The 18,827-nt window shown below is 43.2% G+C and overlaps 1 protein-coding gene across 1 annotated transcript in view; it reads left to right on the forward strand.

Moving 5' to 3' along the window:
- Positions 1-18,827, forward strand: part of Pappa (pappalysin 1) — a 232,771-nt gene that overhangs the window by 202,209 nt on the left and 11,735 nt on the right. Inside the window, exons 20-21 of the mRNA XM_046451913.1 lie at positions 7,243-7,314; positions 11,748-11,846. Coding sequence (XP_046307869.1) covers positions 7,243-7,314; positions 11,748-11,846 — 171 coding nt within the window. The remainder of the gene's footprint in view (positions 1-7,242; positions 7,315-11,747; positions 11,847-18,827) is intronic.

Raw genomic sequence — 18,827 nt, forward strand, 5'->3', positions numbered from 1 at the left:
ACATGGATGTGCTGAGCACCTGAGTCACATTCTCAAGGCATCTGGAGATTCCCAAATCTAAGCCCCTGGTTGTCCAGAGAAGCTGAGGATTGCAGAGGGAGGGATGGTCGGGATCACACGGGCAGTACGGCTAGACCCCCAGCCAGGACTTGTGATTGGCAGCTCCTCCAAACCCCAAAGCAGCTGAGCGTTACTCACCCACAGAGCTGACACAAGAGACCTCCCTGTCACCCCAGTATCAAGAGTCTTCCTGGCCTGGTGAGGCTCTCATTTGAGGTCTTTTCCATCCCTTGAGTGAATTCCCACCCTTCCCTCTGTGAGCCGGGGGCACTAAAGAGTTCAGTTGTAATTCACTGTGAAATAAATCCAGGGATTTGAAAGCCTGCAAGCCGCCCACCCCCCTAGTCGCCCACCCGCTGCCTGCCCGCTCCAGCCCCCACCCAGTTCCCCAGTCTGCCTGCCTTTATTGATGCCAGCCTACCGAGAGAGCCATAACGAGGTTCAGACCTCCACCGGTCTCTGGAGGCCTCATTATCCAGGAGGAAAAAAATGTAGAAAAAGGGAGGAGGGCGAAGGGCATAGATTGATGACTTCCAGGAATAAGGCAGAAAAGCTGGCCCCTGCTGCACCCTTGCCCTTCATGCGCTGAGAGCTGCTCAAGTAAAGCTGCCGGTGCAGGCCCTGGATAGCTCCTCTGCTTCCTGAGGGTTGGCCTCTGTGCAGTACTGCGAGGAAGACGGTTAGAGTGAGGTTCTGCTCCAGCACCTCCTGCTTCTGCCCCAGAGTAACAGCGAGAGGGGTCACGACTGCCATCAAAAGATGCCTTCTGCAACCAGACATTGGGCCAGGCACTCCCCACCCGCACACACACCCCTGCATCATAGGTGGGTGTTATCAGTAGAGGAAATGGAATCTCAGAGATGGCGCCTCTTGCCTAAGAGAAGTTAGAGAGGGACCTGACCCAGAGCAGCCCAATGCTGCCATTTGATTCAGAAACTCCAGCAGTCCCTGGGGAATGTAAAATAATAATAACAAAGGCAAGGCACGCTTACTGATTGCTTACCAGGAATGGGCAGACAAAAAGAAAAAGAAAAAAAAAAAAGAGGATGTTTATAGCGTCTGCCGATTTCTGTGGTGTAAATACTTCCACCAGAGCAGGTGTCAAGGTCTGTAAATATCCATCGCTGAAAACAAAGTTGGGAAGACACAGACACTTCTGGCCCTCTTGAGCCTGTGCAAGCTGAGGCCCACCACTGACACTTACCCACAACCGTCTCTGCACGCACTGACACGTCTGATGACTATGTAGACGAGCAGAATATCAGCCCTGAGATCATGCGTCAAGATAACAACACGAGAACAATGAGCTTGTGCAGGCAGGATTGTGGTCATCTTATTTACCGTAGCACTTCCCTCAGTTCCTAGTGCACAGTAGATGCTCAGTAAATATATAGGGTTGCTGAGTCAGGTGACCGAGGCTGTAGTCCAAGTCCTGGCGCCTTCATGCTCTATGTCTTGGGGAGAATTCTATCATTTCTCTAGGTCACGGTTTCCTCATTTGTGAAATGAAAGCTAGGCCTAGATTCGGTGTCCTACCGTCAAACACCTGCAGAACCTGGCAGGTAGGATAAGTAGGGGAAACAGGCTGGCATATCCTACATATTAAACACCTAGGCATGTTATCAACATTAGTGATCCTGGTGTTTACTATGAATACTACATAAAGACAGAGAGACTGACAAAAAAATACAACAAACCCCCCTGTGCATAGTACCTAACTTAAAAAAAAAAAACTTGAGAAGTTTTCATTTTCCCTTTCTTAAGATGTAACTTACATAAATGGGAAGCACAAGGCTTGAGATTGATCAATTCCTATGCCCTTTGTACCCCTGAAATCAGGATGTGGACCTTGCCTACTAATCAGTGGGATGGCTGTTTTGAGTCTCCACCTCTGCAGTTGGTTTTGTTGATTTTTAGACTTATAACTAGAATCACACAGTATATGTCTCATATGCCTCTTTCATAGCCACATTTTAATTTCTACAAAGAAAAACATTATTTCCCCTTTTTTCCCCCTAAGTCATCCCCTTCTCAACTTTACTTCCCCCACATGCCCTTTTGTAAGAGAAAGCAGTATGGAGACTTCTTCCTCGAACTGAATGAATGATATGATGCAAACTCAACAATAGTCAGAAATGCCCTCTGTCTTGGTGCTGGAGAGAAAGCAAAGAAGGGCGGGGAATGTGGTGAACTATTAAAAAAAAAAAAAAGCACATCATTTTTGTAGCCACTTCCGGTGGGAGGTGGGTCTAGTCAAAGGCAGCAATGAGGAAATGTGGGCCTTGTGCGGTCACATATTTTGTTTTTTCTTCAGTACAATGAATTTGAAATCTCTTTTTAAAATCTGAAATCTCTTTTTTCTTTTCTTTTAGTATTGACAACTAATTCTGACAGTCTTAGTCACTGGAGTGCCATAGCAAACATTTCTGCAGGTTGTGTAGCCTAGAAGGTGCAAGATTGAAAGTTTAGGATGAGATAGACTCTTCTAGCCTTGATATCTGAATTCTGGGGATGGAAGCTTTTCCTATCAGCTCCTAAGAAGCATGGCCAATCTGCCCCTGCAATGCTCTTTGCTGAGGGATGCTGGGAGATTTACATAAAATGTGTCCTTAGGATTCCTTCTGGTAGGAGAGCCTTTGGCTTTAACAATGGTTTCTATAAAAAGAATGGGAGGAGGAAAGAGAGGAATGGAGTGAAATAGGGAATGAGGAGGGAAGAGGCCATAGATGTCACCTTACTGTGTCTCTGTCACATCCAATGAGAACTGCACCTCACTTTACAGTTGAAGATGAGGCTCAGAGAGGTGACAGCTGCCTGGTTTACATAACCAGTGTAGTTGAATTAGCTAATTCTGCTTCATTACATCCTTTAAGTCAATCACCCTCCACATTTTGAAAAAACAGACACATGCAGTACATGCAGACAGAGGATGCAGAATTGCTTCCCTGAAAAGAAGATGACATGATGGACCGCCATCCCAAGAGTCTGAAGGTCATAGGTAGAATGGTTGTGACTAGTAAGTCCAGTCCATCTTCCGTGTAGATGAAGATACCAGTTTCCCCAGAGGGGAAGCTTACAGTGAAGAGATGCAGCCAGAGTATATTAAGTAATTTCTCATTCACTTATGGACCCACTCATTCATTCACTCCTTTGCTCATTTGTTTGTTTGTTCCTTCATGCATAAACATTGATCTTGTACTTCCCAATGGCAGGTGTGCTTTAAACACTAGGGGCTTCCATGATAGCACATGGAAGAAACCAGAAGCTCCGTGACAGATTACAAAAGGCTGATAACACTATTTGATAGGATTCACTAGGAGCAGGACCTGTAAGTCAAGGGAGAAGGAGAACTTATCTGAGTAGACATCTAAGAGGGGATCAGATCTGGGCCTTAGCACAAGGAGGCCCTCTGAAGACTCTCCCCCATGTCTTGGACTCTGGTTGGGACCTGTCTTCACTGGCCTTCATTTTTTTAGATACTCTGCTTCTCCTACACTGATCTTAGAGTCTCTCCACCTTTCTGAACCTTGATCTTCCCATTGTTTGCCTGAGTGACCATTTTTTATAATGACAACTTCAGTGACCATTTTTTATAATGACAATCTCTGAGACTTTGAAGTACCGTATGGTATTCAAAGTGTAGACCTTGAAGTCAGACAGATTTAGATTTAATTGCTGTCACTGTGTGTGTGTGTATGTGTGTGTGTGTGTGTGTGTGTGATTTGGGGCAGGTTGTCTAACTTCTTGGTGCCTTGGTTTCCTCTTATGGAAACCAGAGTAAAAAAATAATACCTATGAGGTGAAACCTCCAAGCATGACACTGAGAATATAATATTCATTTATTTTATAAATGGCCTGATCCTGGAGGGAGACAAGAGGTGTTTGAAGCCTTCCACCTACCCTTACTAAATTTCAGGAATTGATCTGAGAAACCATTTCTCTAACCATTTATCTCAGTGCATCATCATGAAAAGCCTCTGACATTTCCAGTACCCAGTCATGTGATTCCTTTACTTTTGGGCTAATGAGGATGATGGTGATGATGGTGTTGATGATAGTGGTGGTGCTGATGGTGACAAGGATACTACTGGTGGTGTTACAGATGATGCTGGTGGTGATGATGGCAGAGGTGCTGGTGCTGGTATGATGATGTTAATTGAAGCCAAGAATAAGAGACATGTCTATTCTCCCTATCCACCAAGGCAGGAAATGGAGCCTTCTTACCAAATCTGGTCTGAAAAGTCTCTGCCTGGCCTAAATGTCTTCACTGGCATTTGGAGAAACAAGGCTGACATTTGAGGGGCCCCTTCTGGGATCTCTCAATCTGTGGCATAAACAGCTTAGCCTTTCCTTCAGCTTCCAGTGCCTGTCCCCTTTCCCAGTTCCCCCAGCACACAGAGGGGCCCTGTAGTCAGACAGGTGGGGCCAGCAGCCCTGAGTAATAGTGGAAAATCCAGAAGCCTTGGAAAGATAAATAGGCTCATGCAGATAGTATAAAAGTCCTTTTTCTGAACTCACGTCAGGTAAACCTCAATTGACAGAAACTTGTACAACCACACCGTGACATTCCTACAGATGGATTAAATTAGCTATTGGGTAAGCAGGGGGAAGGATGGGGATCCAGTAACTGGTGGGTCCCCATCTTGCTGTTTTCTACCTCTGAATCTTTACAATCACCTTCCAACATCTCTGGATTTTGGTTGGATTTTGGTTGGGGGGCAGATTCAGAATCAGGAAAAAATTTCACTAAAGTTTCACAGAGGAGGAAAGCAAGTGATCTTGTCCACTCTGGTACCATGGCTGGGAAGCAGAGGGAGGAAGGAATATGAAGTCCATTCACAATTCTCAAATATGTATTTGCTTGCTGTGCTCCAAGCCTGATCCTGGAGGGAGTCAAGAAGTGTTTGAAGCCTTCAACCTACTCTTATGGAATTTCAGGAGTTGATCTGAGAAACCATTTCTCTAACCATTTGTCTCAGTGCATCATCATGATAAGCCTCTGACATTTCCAGTACCCATTCACACATGGAAGAACCAAGACTCCTATTGGAAATTTACAAAGGAATATCAAGTTATAGTTGCCACTACACCTGCCCTACTCAAGATCTTTTGGTCTTCTCATAGACTACCTTATGTGTGTATTGGGAAATGGTAGATGGTGTCAATAGGGAGCCAGATAGAAGATGTCACATCGAGAAACAGATTGGCACATCATCATGTGAAGCTCCTTGTTCAAGATCTCTAATTTAATTCAGTCTACACAAAATTAGCCCCCTAAATTAGCACTTAGCCTGGCACTGAGAGTTCTGAGACTCTGTAAGAGAAGAGAACAAATGGGGAAGTTATTTTTCATTGGTAAAATGGCTTCGACTTTGAGATGGATCTATTCCTTCATAACCTAAGTATTTACTGGGCTTCCTCTGTGTGCCAGGCCCTGTTCCAGGCACATGAGATCTCACACATGAGCCAGTGATGTCGTGGAGCAGAACAGAAAGGCACCAACCCATTCCTAGCTTGGAGTCATGTGATTCCTTTTGTCACAAGCTTGCCAAGAAACCTAATTACACTTTGGCTTCTATATACGTCTGCCTTCAGGGAGAGAATGGGCTGGTCACATGGATTCCCCACATTCTGGCCCGTATGACTGTTCATTTCTTAATTAAAATTAATCAACTGGCATTCAGCCAGGAGAGTTATCCCTGATCATATAGACCTCAGTTGCTGGTCCCTGACACAACTACCTCCCATTGTACAATTTTTTTAATATTTATTTTTTAGTTATAGGTGGACATGATATCTTTATTTTTATGTGCTAAGGATCAAACCCAGTGCCTCACACATGCTAGGCGAGTGCACTACCTCTGAGCCACAACCCCAGCCCTGTACAATTTTATTTTTTAAGAAAATAATTATAATCTAGCAATCAGGGCATCTGTAGGGAGTAGAAAAGGAGCTTTTAAGATTCTTATGATAGTTCCTTTCTGTACAGTATTTTCTCTTACTAGTTTCGTTTATCATTCTTCTTTCACTTACTTTAAAAATACATCATCATGTTGGATTTTATGCTATAAGCCGTTTTAAATCACTTCTGGAACAATTGCCTGTTTCAAACCTTGATTTCTCTACTATGGAGCTTGGGGAATTTATTCTCCTGTGACACAAGATTAATGCCCACTTCACAGCAGGGTGGCAAGAAATAAATAAGATAATGCATAAAGTAATTAGCACCACAAATATACTCAGTATATTTTAGTTGTCATTATCATCATCACCATCATCATCATTATTATTAAGGGAGGCTATAAATAAGTACATATATGCATATCTACAAGCGCTGCCTAAGCAGGTTGGGAAATGCACCACAGAGGAAGTAAGTCTTGGGAGATATTTAAAAGATACCAAAGATTCTTAAAGTGCCCAGATGGGGAAGGGTATTTTAATGAAGAGGAACTGCAAGAACAATATTCTGTTACAAAAGCCCAGGCAGCCTCAGCCAATTGTATCCATGTGATGAGGACAACAGGAAGGATCCCTGCTTTGCTGGGGTTCCAAGCAGAGTTTGGCTTGCTCATCCTCCAGAGTACTTGCTCTCAAACCACAGTGGACATCAGAATCATTGAAGAGGCCAGATTTGAAAATGAAGAGTCTAGGCCCTGAGATTCAGATTCATTAGATACGTAACAGACTCCAGGAATTTGCCTTTTTAATTCTGATGACAACAGTCCGCAGGTCCTGCTTGGAGAGACTGCTCCACACCTTGCTCTCATCTCCCTGCTGTGGCCACATACACACATGCACATACACGTACACATATGCACACACTCACAAACTCCAAACTCTATTTCTCCCACCTTATCCCCAGCTACACCAATAGGTCCAAGATCAGTCAAGAATTTTCTGAAGGCCCTTTCTCTTCATGTTTCCATCTCCCAATTCCGCCTCTCCACAACCATTGCTCCTGCCAGGGAAATACAGAGTCATGCCACATACGGTGAACACAAATATTGTTTTAATCTTATGGCTCCTGTTATTACAAGTACCTGGGCAAGTTCTCCATGTAAATATAGGGTGAGGTCAGGACTTGGAAAGCCTGAGTGGTGGAGTGGTTGAATACGGTGCCAACAAAGAGGGGGCTGCCTCCAATCCCAAACCCATCTGACCTCTGTCTCCATCTCTCTGCAGAGAGTTGTCTGTACTGCTGGTCTCAAGTGGTATCCTCATCCTGCTCTGATTCACTGTGTCAAAGGCTGTGAGGTGAGTCACAGGGAAATACTCCTCAGCTACCTAGAAATAATTCTAATGTTGTTATGCTGTGCTTATGATGGCTACCATTTACCTTGCCAAAAAAAGGGTCATGAATATCCATCGGGCAGACTTCTTACAGGGATTAGCAATCCCATTTTACAGATGCTGCAGTTGAGGCACAGAGACATGAAGAAACGTATTCAAGCTTACAGGTTATAGATAGCAAAGCTAGCAATCCAAGGCAGGCTTTTCTGTCGCCAATGCCTGTGGCCTGCATAATATTGGTTCTGTAAGAAAGGAAAAGAGGGAGGCAGTATTGATTAAGCATCTCTAATGTGCCAGGAAATTTATCATCATTACCACATTTAGCCTTTACAGAGCTACAAGAGGCAGTTTTTTCTCATTTTCGTTTTATTCATGACCTTTATTTGCAGATGAGTTCCTTGTGCCCTACATCTTAGTATTCACTTATTCTTCAACCATGGAGGTAATGTGGATGTCTTAGATCCAACCATTGAGCTGAAATGGAAGAACCTTTCAGACCCTTGAATGCACAGTTGAGCCATTCCCTAAGTCTTGGCCTTATGGAGACCAGGACCTGTGTGCCAGTCACAAGCTTGAAGGTGGCAGGTTCTTGGGATACAGATGTGTCCTCCAGAGAGGGCTAATGAAACCCAAAGACCTTTCTATGTTTCACTCTTCCCCCATTTGGTTCCTCTCAAATGGAAGTAGAACGGAGGCTCAAAATCTCCTCCAGAAGGATGTCCAATCTCTGTGAGTCTCCCTAGAGCTCACCAAGGAAAATGCAGGTGAAATGGACTAAATTGTGCTATGGAAAAATATGCACTTGATGGAACTCTTAAATGGCAGGATGAGAAAGGCTCTTCTAGATTGTGTAAACCTAAAATTTGATTTTAAAGATGGGGAAATGGTGGCCTAAGCAGAAGCCAGGTCCAGAATTTGATGGATCCCCACACTGGAAAGGATCTTAGTGTGATCTGGCTCTACTTGCTTTTTGTACACACTAGGATATGAAGGCCAGAGAGGGAAGGGACTGGTCTGTGTTTGAACAGCATGAGAGCTACAGAGCCAAAGCAAGAGCCTAGGTCTCTGACTTCTGGGCTGCTGCTTTTCTCTTCCATGAGGCTACCCCCTGCCATGAGCCATTCCCCGATCTGTGTCACAAGACAGTCTGGGCTACACACTTCTTTCTGTGAGGTGTGGCAGCTTCTCAGGGCACTTGACATTGCAGTATTGAAGAACTCCCACTCTTTCAAGCTGCAGCCAGGAAATGGCAAAACCAAAACCTTGCAGCTGTTGCTCCATCTCTCTGGATCAGTCCAGCATTTTTGGAAAAGGCAGCTTCAGTTACCTGGGCACCCCTTCTGCTGAGTCGGCAGTCTGAGCAACCAGTGTGACAGCAGAATTCGATCTCTCCTTTGACTCAGCAGTGAGGCCCCAGAGACCCTTACCTGTCAGGCTCCGAGCCCTGACAGTGATGCTTATCACTTTCGCCCTTGCAGGTGCCCCTGATCTTCTCCTTTCCCTTGGCTAAGAGTTAATAGTTTGTATCTTATTAAAGGCTGAAAGTATGCTTAGAAGAGGAATAAATCCTGAGAGCAGGGAGGAATCATCAAGCTTTGAGTGTCTCTTGAGATAGCCAAGATAGAGAAAGTGTTTGGGTGGCGCTTAGCCCCTTCTCCTCTGCTCCTGGTTGTGTTCAAAGATGATCCCTTGCTTGTCCATCAAAGTTTCACTGAGTGCCTATTATATGCTAGTCACTAGTCTAAGAATAAAACAATGGTTTTATTCGAATGAAAAAGTAACTATCACTCACCTGTGATATTTTCCTGTCCTTCATCAATCCATTCATCCATCATTTTATTAAGTAAACATTCACCGAACATTTATTTGACAAAAGTTTTGCTCAAATTACCATTTTGCTAGGAAATCTGGGGGACAAAAATGGATGACTCTTAGTCCTTGTAAATAAAATAAACAATTAGAGAAAGACTCACAGTGAATAAAATAGATAATTTAAGAGAGAATTCTAACATGACATACCAAGACTGTAACCAAAGCAAGGACAAGAAGCTGTTGAAGCACAGAGTACCCAGGGGGTGATTTAGGGAAGGCATTTTGGAGGAGCAATATTTGCACTAGATCTTGAAGGACAGGTTGTTTTCCTCGTGTAAAATAGCAACAGGAGTAAAACCAGTGATGGGAGAAATTTCTAAGCAGCAGAGACTTTCTCATGCTGTTCCTTGTCTCTAGAAAGTCTCCCTCCTCCACCCCCACCTAATTAACTCCTACTCATCTTTATCATCTCAGCTGAAATGTCATTTCCTCAGGGACACCTTTACTGAGCTCCCTGACTAAATCAAACGCTTTACTCTAATAGCATCATGTACTTCTCCTTCATATCTCTTATCAGAGTAGAAGCTGGCCAATTACATGTGTGATTATTTGATTAAAGACTTCTTCTTCACTAGAATGTAAGGTCTAGAGGTGAAGGAGATAGAAATGTTCGCTATTATGTCACTTTCCTTAGTGCAATGTGTATATAGCAGTCATTTGATAAATAGTGTTGAATAAAGGATGGATATGTGGATGGACAGACAGGTATAGCTACAGGAAAGGCCACATAGGGAAAGTAGCTAGTAATGAGAAAGGAGATTTTTTTTTTTTTGCAGGGGCCAAATTAAAAAAGAAAAATAACCACTTTCGTTTATATATAATATTTTTTCTTTTTCCTCCTTCTCTTCTCTGGATTACTCATTACCAAGCCAGTTCCTTTCATTCTAAAGAAGAGACCATTGGTCCTTCATCAGCCTGTCCATATACTGTATGAGGAAGAATGCAAGGAGCAGAGCCCACATGCAGACCTCCTGAGGCACAGAGGAAAAGATTCAGCCCTTGTCATTTGTTCCCCTCTGTTCTAACATGAATGCAATCGTGTGCTCATCATGGTAGTCACAGCAGAGTCACAGCTGGGCTCAGCCACGGGCATGCACACTACACACCTGAGCTCAGCAATTACTTACTCTTAACTCCATCTTGCCAAGATATTTTTTAGAATCTGATAATATGTAATGAAAGGGATTCTAGCATCCTGAGTTAGGGCCCACGCTTTGTGAATGAGAATTTGGAGCAGAGATGCAAAATCCAGGGATGCTACATGGGATGGACTCCTTGTGAGCTTGGTGCTCCCCTGAGCTGTCAAGATGGGAAGGAGAGGCCACTAGATCATAGGTGGTATGCTGCAACGTGATGGGCTGAGCTAAGTGATGGCATCTTCTTTCCCATCAGTGAGACACAGAGCATCGGAGAACCATCCCTAGCCACAAAGCTTTCTAGGTGACAGGGGTCCAAAGATGAATTGGATATTGCTCATGTTCTTAGGAGCTCAGAGACTTGCATCTGCTATAAAAGCATAAACAGCCACAAAATATGGTGTGCTAAGTGTTGGGATAGGGAACATAGAGGTGGTAGGGGAATCAAAGGGACACTTGGAATTTCATCTAAGATGACTCTGGCTTCAGATCAGTAATGATTTGACCCCATCATCTTTTCTTCATCTTTGGAGCATCACAGGATTGAAAGAACACAGAGGGAAAAAAAAAAAAGAAAAGAAGTAAATCAGTACCATCTTGAATATTCTAGAGTGGTGATTGAATGAAAGGAAGAAGATACGGAGCCAGATAAGATTAAATAACTACTCTTTTTCTGGCCAGTGTGATTTTGACCACGTCTCTTTCTTACTGTGAATCTCAGGGTCTCCATCTGTAAAGTGGGAATGGTAATGTCTACCTCACATACTGTTGAAAGAAAGAGAAAAAAAAAAACATTTAAAACATGTGGCGTCATGGCTCATTATGGTAGTCACCTAACAGAGTCTCTTTATACTTCTCTGTTAGGGAATCCACCCTTAGGCACAGATCATTGTGCCTGATTCCTATGAGTTCTTAACATTTTACATTTATGATTCCGGAGCTGTTTATATTCAGGTTCCTAATTTATTTGCATATATTTTATTATGAATTAAATATTTAATTACTCACTACCAGGAAAAGTGGGGAAAGTGAGCTCAAACTTTCTTAATTTCTTCAAGTAAAATGAGCCCTCTGTGTCAGAGAGGAGGCGGGGATCATTCCTATGGCTTGGTATACTCCACCACACAAGAGTATGTTTCTCTGCAAGACAGCACTCCTTTGGAGAAAAACATGGCAGACAACAGTGTTTATAAATAGTAAAAAAAAAAAAAAATGATTAACTATCCAAGGGGGTGTTGGGATTTGAGGACAGATAAGCTTACTGGATGTTTGTAAGATTAGAGACTGAAATGACCATAGAGGCCTCCATGAGACTCTGAGGACAGCCTCCACTCACTCCAGGCTGATCACGAAGCCTTGTTTCCTTCCTGTTTGTCTCCTCCTCTGTAGCCCTTCATGGGAGACAATTACTGTGATGCCATCAACAACCGAGCCTTCTGCAACTATGATGGTGGGGATTGCTGCACCTCCACGGTGAAGACCAAAAAGGTAGGCCAGTGTGGGGTGCTGGGCACCCTCCTCCTGCACGCCGCTGCAGCTTGCTGGCCAGGGTCACTCCTACATGCTGGGTGACCCATTGTCCTGGTTGTGTTAGCGCTCTGTCTTCAAGCTTTGTCTCGTTTTATGTTTTATTCTTTAGTCAAAAGTTAGGCTAATAGCATGTGCTGGGCCCTGGATGACCTTGGCCGATGTGGTCCTGAGAGCTTAGAGTCAGCTATGGAAGCCAATAAATAAGTACTTTGAAAAGGTAAATTACATGTGCTGTGAGGGCCCCGGTGAGGCATTAGACAGGCCCTGCAGAGAAAGCTGTATCTTTACCTAAACTTGAAGGGTAAGGAGAAGGGGTAGGGAGGTGGGGTTGGGGATGGTAATTTCTACCTCACATGTACTTTGGAATGCAAAGTCCTAGAGAGAGAATTTATGTATTAGGGAGTAGTGGCTGAAGTCTGGGGGGGAGAGAGAAAATGGAGCATCCCCAATAAGGACACATGACCTTGGAGCATTTTATCACCCATTTTGTTTTCCCACCTGTGGAATTGGGAGTGGAGGAGAGGGGGGATCCTGGTCATGATTTTCTTCCTTTGCCATTTGGATGCACACAGGAGCAATTCAGTAAAACTGGAGCATTTGAGTGAGATATGCCTATCAAACACTCATGAAAGAGTGACTACCTCTGTTTGCCTCCTGTCTATAGCTGGCACCAGAGTTTGAGGATCCAGCCAAGAGCTAAGGGGTGCTAAACTCACCCAACCCAAGTTGAGAAGCATGTGGTGAATGAATTAATTGGAAACTCTTTCTATATTTACACTCATCTTTAAAGTGCAATGAAGGGCTGGGGTTGTGGCACAGTGGTAGAGTGCTTGCCTAGCACATGCGAGGCACTGGGTTCAATCCTCAGCACCACAAAATATAAATGAATAAATAAAGTGAGCCAAAAAGTCCTTCCATCTCAACAATCATTTGCACTTGATCTTACTGTAAAAGTCAGGCCAAGAATCATAGTCAGTCTTGGCTGAAGAACTCTGTGTGTTTATCTGCCACAAACTTCTTATTTTATTAATGGAATGCTGAGGCCCATGAGGAAGAATGATTTGTGCAATGTGGCAGAGTTGAGTAATAAACCCAGAGCCAGTCTCCTGGCTTCCAGTCCACGTCCCTTTATATGCAACATCCTTCAGAGTTGGTGCCTTCAAGAAAGATGCTCTGACTGTAACATTCAGGGATGAATAAGGACACACTCAAATGGGGGCACTGTTGCTGGTTGACAGAAAGGATGCTAGGGTTCCCTAGGATCACTCATTCCTGTGTAGCAGTGAATTTTAGGATGCTTACCCTTTTCTCCAAGATTTTGATTGTTTTATAGAATACTGAAGGCATACATTGTTTTGTACAGGAAAATAAAATTTGCTTTCTATTAAAAATTTTATTGTCTTTCTGATTACAAAACAATATATATTCTATCCTTTGGAAAGTCCAGAAAGAAGAGAACAAAATAATTTATTTACTGGGGCTGAGGTCATGGCTCACTTGTAGAGCGCTTGCCTAACATGTGAGGCACTGGGTTCGAGTCTCAGCACCACATATAAATAAATTAAATAATAAAGGTCCATTGACAAGTGAAAAAATATTTTTAAAAAAATGAGTCCATTTATTGTCCTAAAATCCAAAGATAGCCTCTGTTTTCTTTTTGGCATATTTTGTATTTCTTTTGGGTGTATTTTCTGTGTATTTTATTAAGTGTGAAGATATATGTGTATATGTATATATCGCTGCATTTATAAATTGGGATCTTCTTTTATTTGGTTTTGTTGACTTAGCACAGCAAATCTTATACATAAGAATTATATAATATTAGTGTGAACTTTCTGACTATACTTTTCCTGTATTATTGTTTATTATATATGATGGTGATTACAGTAATTTATTTGTGTCCATTTTTAATTTTTCAGTTATTTCAGTTTTTTACCATTATAAATAATGGCACTCACAAACATCTTTGCACATAAATACTTGTTTCTTTACAATTGATCCTTAGGATTGAAATGACTCAGATAAAAGTTGTAAGCATTTTTACAGTTCTTGATACCTTTCCAAATGAATGTATACCATAGTTATCTCTATTTCATTCTATTGGAGTAGGCTGTTTTTGAAAATGAATGGAAAATGAAGTTTGTTTTACATAGAAGTTTCCTATGGAATTAAAACTATCTTACACTATCAGTATGAGAGAACAGCTCTCTCATTCCCTGACTACTGCCACTTATGTACTAAAATATAAAAATAAAATTAAAACTGGGGTTTATTTTAGGTGAGACATCCTTAAATATATTTACTCTTTATTACAGAGTATATAGTAGGGAGAGAAAGTCATGAGATTGAAGTGTAGACTCCAAATTTTTATAGTAACTTTGGTTTCAGTATGTGTGTGCATATGTGTGTGTGTGTGTGTGTATAATTTTTCTTTTTTTTTTTTTAAGAAGGCCTGTCTCCATTTGTGACTCTTTAACTGGGGTCAGTTGCAACAATTTCAGGCTCCAGGGTTCTGGGATCAGCACCACCTCTTCTCAAAGGACCCCTCATTATAAATGTGGTTTGAAATTTTTGTCTTAAAAGTTTCTCATCTTCTACTTTAATTTTTTTTCTTTCCACTGGCCAAGGCAGCAGAAGGGAGATGGCTAGCCTTCCTTCTTCAAGTGAGCTGAATGTCCACCGAGCATCTTTTGCCCAGCTCTGGGTCAGGCTGTGTGCACATGGTAGGATCCAGGCAGACAGGGCTGCTCCTCTTGGGAGACTTACTGTCTGCAAGGGAGCCTGATATCAAGCAACAAGCTATATGACTACACATTCAGCCCCTTTTGTGGGAAAGGCAATGAAGAAGAAGGGTGGGACCTTAGGGAGAAGAGTGTCAAGGACAGAGAAAGCTTCCCAAGGAAGTGACATGTACATTGGGACCTGAAGGAGTAGGAGATTTTCACGTGAAAGTGAACACAGTGGGGGGCAGCAGGGGAGAGCCTGTTAGAGCTGCATGTGAAGTATGTCTTAGATTTAAGTCTCTCTTGTGGCAGAGACAACTTTGTCTTAGTTATTCCATTTGCCCAAGGTGTATAGGGCTCCTCAGGTTCAACATTCTGGACATTTGAGTCCTCAAAAAGAAAGGAATCTCAAAATAACACTTCCCATAATTTAAATTTCCCATGTGTAACTTCTAAATACACTCCAACTTCCCAAATTTTTTCTCCTTTTTTCTTGGACCCAGCTACTCCCTGCAGGAGACTGGTTTTGAGGTGAAAATAGGCAGAGAAAATCAATAACAACAAATACTATGTGGATTGCCATATATGTCAGCCACTTCTGGACACTTGGCCTCCATTGTCTTCTTTAATCCTTCCACCAACCCTGACAGATCAATATTATTATTTTCACGGTGGACAAATTTGGGCTCAGACTACTTATGGGACTTCCCCAAGTAGTGAATGGTGAATACCAAAATTTGAATCCAGTGTTTTCCAACTCACAAGCCCTGCTCTTTCTGCTGCATAGGGATGAGTCTCAGATGTAGAAAGTACATGTGAATAGGACTTTGTCTCTAGTGCACCTGGGCATGGCCCCTCCAGTCCTGGCTAGAGACGTTTCACCGTGAACCCAGACTGCCAGGGAATTTGGATGTGGGTTCCCTCCCCATGGCAAACAGTAAAGCATCTTTTCCCAGAAGCAAAGAAAAGGTGGAGGTAGAAGAGGCTCCTTCCTTGCCGGTCATCCATGTCATCCACACAGCCTGCACGGGAGCTTCCCCTGGGTGTCCACAGGGCAGGAGAAAGTTCTAGTTTCTCTTTCCAGCTTTCACAGTAAGAAGCCTCATGGTGGATGAGAAGTACTTCCTTCTCATTCCTCTGCCTTTATCTGTTGGTCCTATTTAACTTCAGCTTATCCCCTGGGCCCCAACCCTATATCACAGGAAACTCCCTTCCTCTGAGCATCCAGGCTTGCCCTCAGAAACTCACCCACAGGGAAGATGGACTTCCCGCACTCTCCTAAATGACACGCATTCCATTAGTGGAGCAGTGTGTGCTGATTTGCTAGATATGTGTGCACACTGTCTCATTTAGACTCCGGAACAGTCTGGCATGTTAGAAAAATTGAGACTCAGAGAGGTGGAATCATTTGTACAAAGTGACAGAGCTATGTGTGGGATTTCCTAACTCCAAACAAGTCATAATAGCTAGTATTTATTGAAAGCTCACTCCTTGCCGGCAGTGTTAACTGGATTTTCATTTCATTTCATCAGCACAGTAGCTCGGTTGTAGCTGTTGTCCTTTTATCCTTCTTTTATAGATGATGAAACTCTCTTAGAAGAGCTAAGGCCAGCCACCCAGTAAAAAATGGAGCCGAGATGCAAATCCAGAGTGTGTAAACCACATAGTCCCAGCCCCTAAGTTGTGTGAACGTCTTGCTGCAATGAGCTTGCATCTTATTTGAGCATCTTGCTTTTCCCCCCTGGTAGGTGAGCTTCTTGAATGACAGACCTCCTGGAACAGAGTGTTGGTAGGAACTCCGGGCCAGGGTCAAGCTCTCAGCACCTTCTCCTAGACTTCCTTCTTGCCAGCTTTCTTTCTAAGTCTCTTCCTGGTCCCCAGGGCTGGAGCCTCCCTGTTACTTGGCCCTGCATGATGTCTGTCTGCTCCTGCCATTCTTCCTGCCCTGTTTGTCTGTGCAGACACCAGCTGTTCTCCACATCCCCCTTGTAGAGCGATCGGGGCCCTTCTGGCAGACAGGAGCAAGGCAATGCAGGAAACCCCGTCTGACAGGGGTGTCCAATTTCCCACCCAGAAACCTGCCTGCAGTGCAAGGCAGACAGGAAGGGGCAGGACTTAGATTCTTAGAATGCTGGTTTATTATTTTCTTGTTGGAGTCTCAAAAACAGAGCTGATTTTTGTAATGGTTGCTCCAATGACATTTCTTCATATCAAAACCAAAAATCAGTTTGTGATTTTTGCTAAGTAAGCGAATATTGGTATTGTGAAGGAGGAAGGGAAAATGTCCTTAACAAAGTCAATTTACCTTTCTAAGGTGTGGTGGCCTGGAACACTTGTTATGTCATGTTGCTGGTGGCTGCTAAAGGACTGATTCCAAAAGATGTCTAGGGTGTTGGGGTGTAGTCCTAGTCCTGTGATTTTTTAGCTCTGTGACTGTGAAAAGACCCAAGTCGCCTTGGGTTCTTATAACATTTGAATTAAATTCATGGTTAAGGATTCTTCATATGGTTTTTGGGTGAGGTGATTAGTGAGGGAGGAATTGAAGGCTACTTGGAACTGAGACTACAGAGAAGAAAAAATAATCCCAACAGCACATCTCAGCACAGAATGGTACACCCAATTGATCCCACAAACTGTAAGACTGCTATGCTAACTTGCCAAATCTGGAAACCCTACCTAAGTGAGAACATGATTTATTAGGAAGGGACAATATATCCAATGTCTAGCATACTGGCCTAAGGAGCCTAGTGATTCTGTTAGATGTGGGAAGATAATCCAGATCATTAGATGGAGAGCAGCCTTCTTAGCTGTGTGGACCATGGCCCACGTTGACAAAGGGCTAGAGTTGGAGATGCACAATAATCTCTATTTTTTATCCAACAGCCAGAATAGTCCTTCTAAATCAAATCAGATCATATCACATCTCTGTGCAGAGCCATGCAGAGCCTCCCCACTTTACTCATAAAAATACCAGTCCTGCCCACCCCATGACCTATCTGCCCTCATACTACAATACTCGTGCCTCCATTGCTCAACTCCAGTGCTCTGAATGCTGCTGCCCGTGGCACCATCGGGCAGTCCTCTACCCTGCAGTCTCTGTCATTGGCTAGTCCCTTGGCTGAGAATATTCTTCTCCATTCATGACTCACTTCCTCGCCTCCTCTAAGTCTTTGCTTAAGTGTAATGTTCTCAATGAGCCACACCCTGACCTCACACCCCACAGCACCCCCTAGCATCTCCACACCTATTTATCCTGGGTTCTACTTTTTTTCTTCTTTCCCTAACACCATGTTGATGATGTGGTGATGATGGGGGTGGTGATGGTGTCGATAATGTCAAGGTTGATAATAACTTTTTGAGATAAAGAGTTAGATTCCTTTATAAGACCAAGCTAAAATATATATTTTTATCTATGATAAGACAATTCCTATCCCTATTATTGCTAGAATGAAATTTTCATGAGGACAAGAAAGTACATCTCTTATGTTCACTGATGTATTCCCAGTTTCGGAGTGTGTCACTATTGTCTGTCCTGTAGGTAGGTGATCAGTGCCCGTAAATAAACCCATGTTGAGTGAGATGAAGTGAGATAGTCCCTGATCTGTGCTCAATGCTGTGTAGGCTGTGGTCTGGTCCCAGCTATGCTGAGTTTACATTGTGGCTGAGCAGCTGTACATTTAGAGTGTAGTAAGTGCTAATGGAAACAGCAGATAAGCAGGTCGACAAAGCAACACCAAAGTAAGACATGACCTGTCCAAAATGGTGTCCAAGTGAAGAGAGTAGGGGAGGAGTAAAGAAGGGGCGCAAGGAAAAAGAGTGTTTCTAGCAAAGGGCATAGTGCCCAAGCCCAGGTATCAGCCCCAAGAATATTAGCCCCAAGAATGGCTAGAGCATGGGACACAGGGGAAGGGGTAAGAGATGAGCCTTGAAGAGCAATCAAGGGTTTTTATACTTTAACTAGGGAGTTTGCACTTTCTCCAAAAGACAATAGGGACATTCACAGAGTATTTCACCAAGCACAGAATCAGTCTAGGGGATCCCAGAAGATTTCCTGGGAAAGAAAGTGGATTTGCTCAACTTGGAGTGTTAGTGGAAGGTAACAGGCAGATAGTTCAGAGAACTAGACTAACTCCTCCCTGTACAATTACTGACTTTAGAAGTGCTATGTTTCCATCCTTTTTAGGGTATAGCTCTATATAACTTTTATGTGTATGAA

Source organism: Marmota monax, unplaced genomic scaffold, assembly GCF_021218885.2.
Source record: "Marmota monax isolate L192 unplaced genomic scaffold, Marmota_monax_Labrador192_F-V1.1 WCK01_AAM20220418_F8-fsc00020, whole genome shotgun sequence".
NCBI classification, from domain to species: domain Eukaryota; kingdom Metazoa; phylum Chordata; class Mammalia; order Rodentia; family Sciuridae; genus Marmota; species Marmota monax.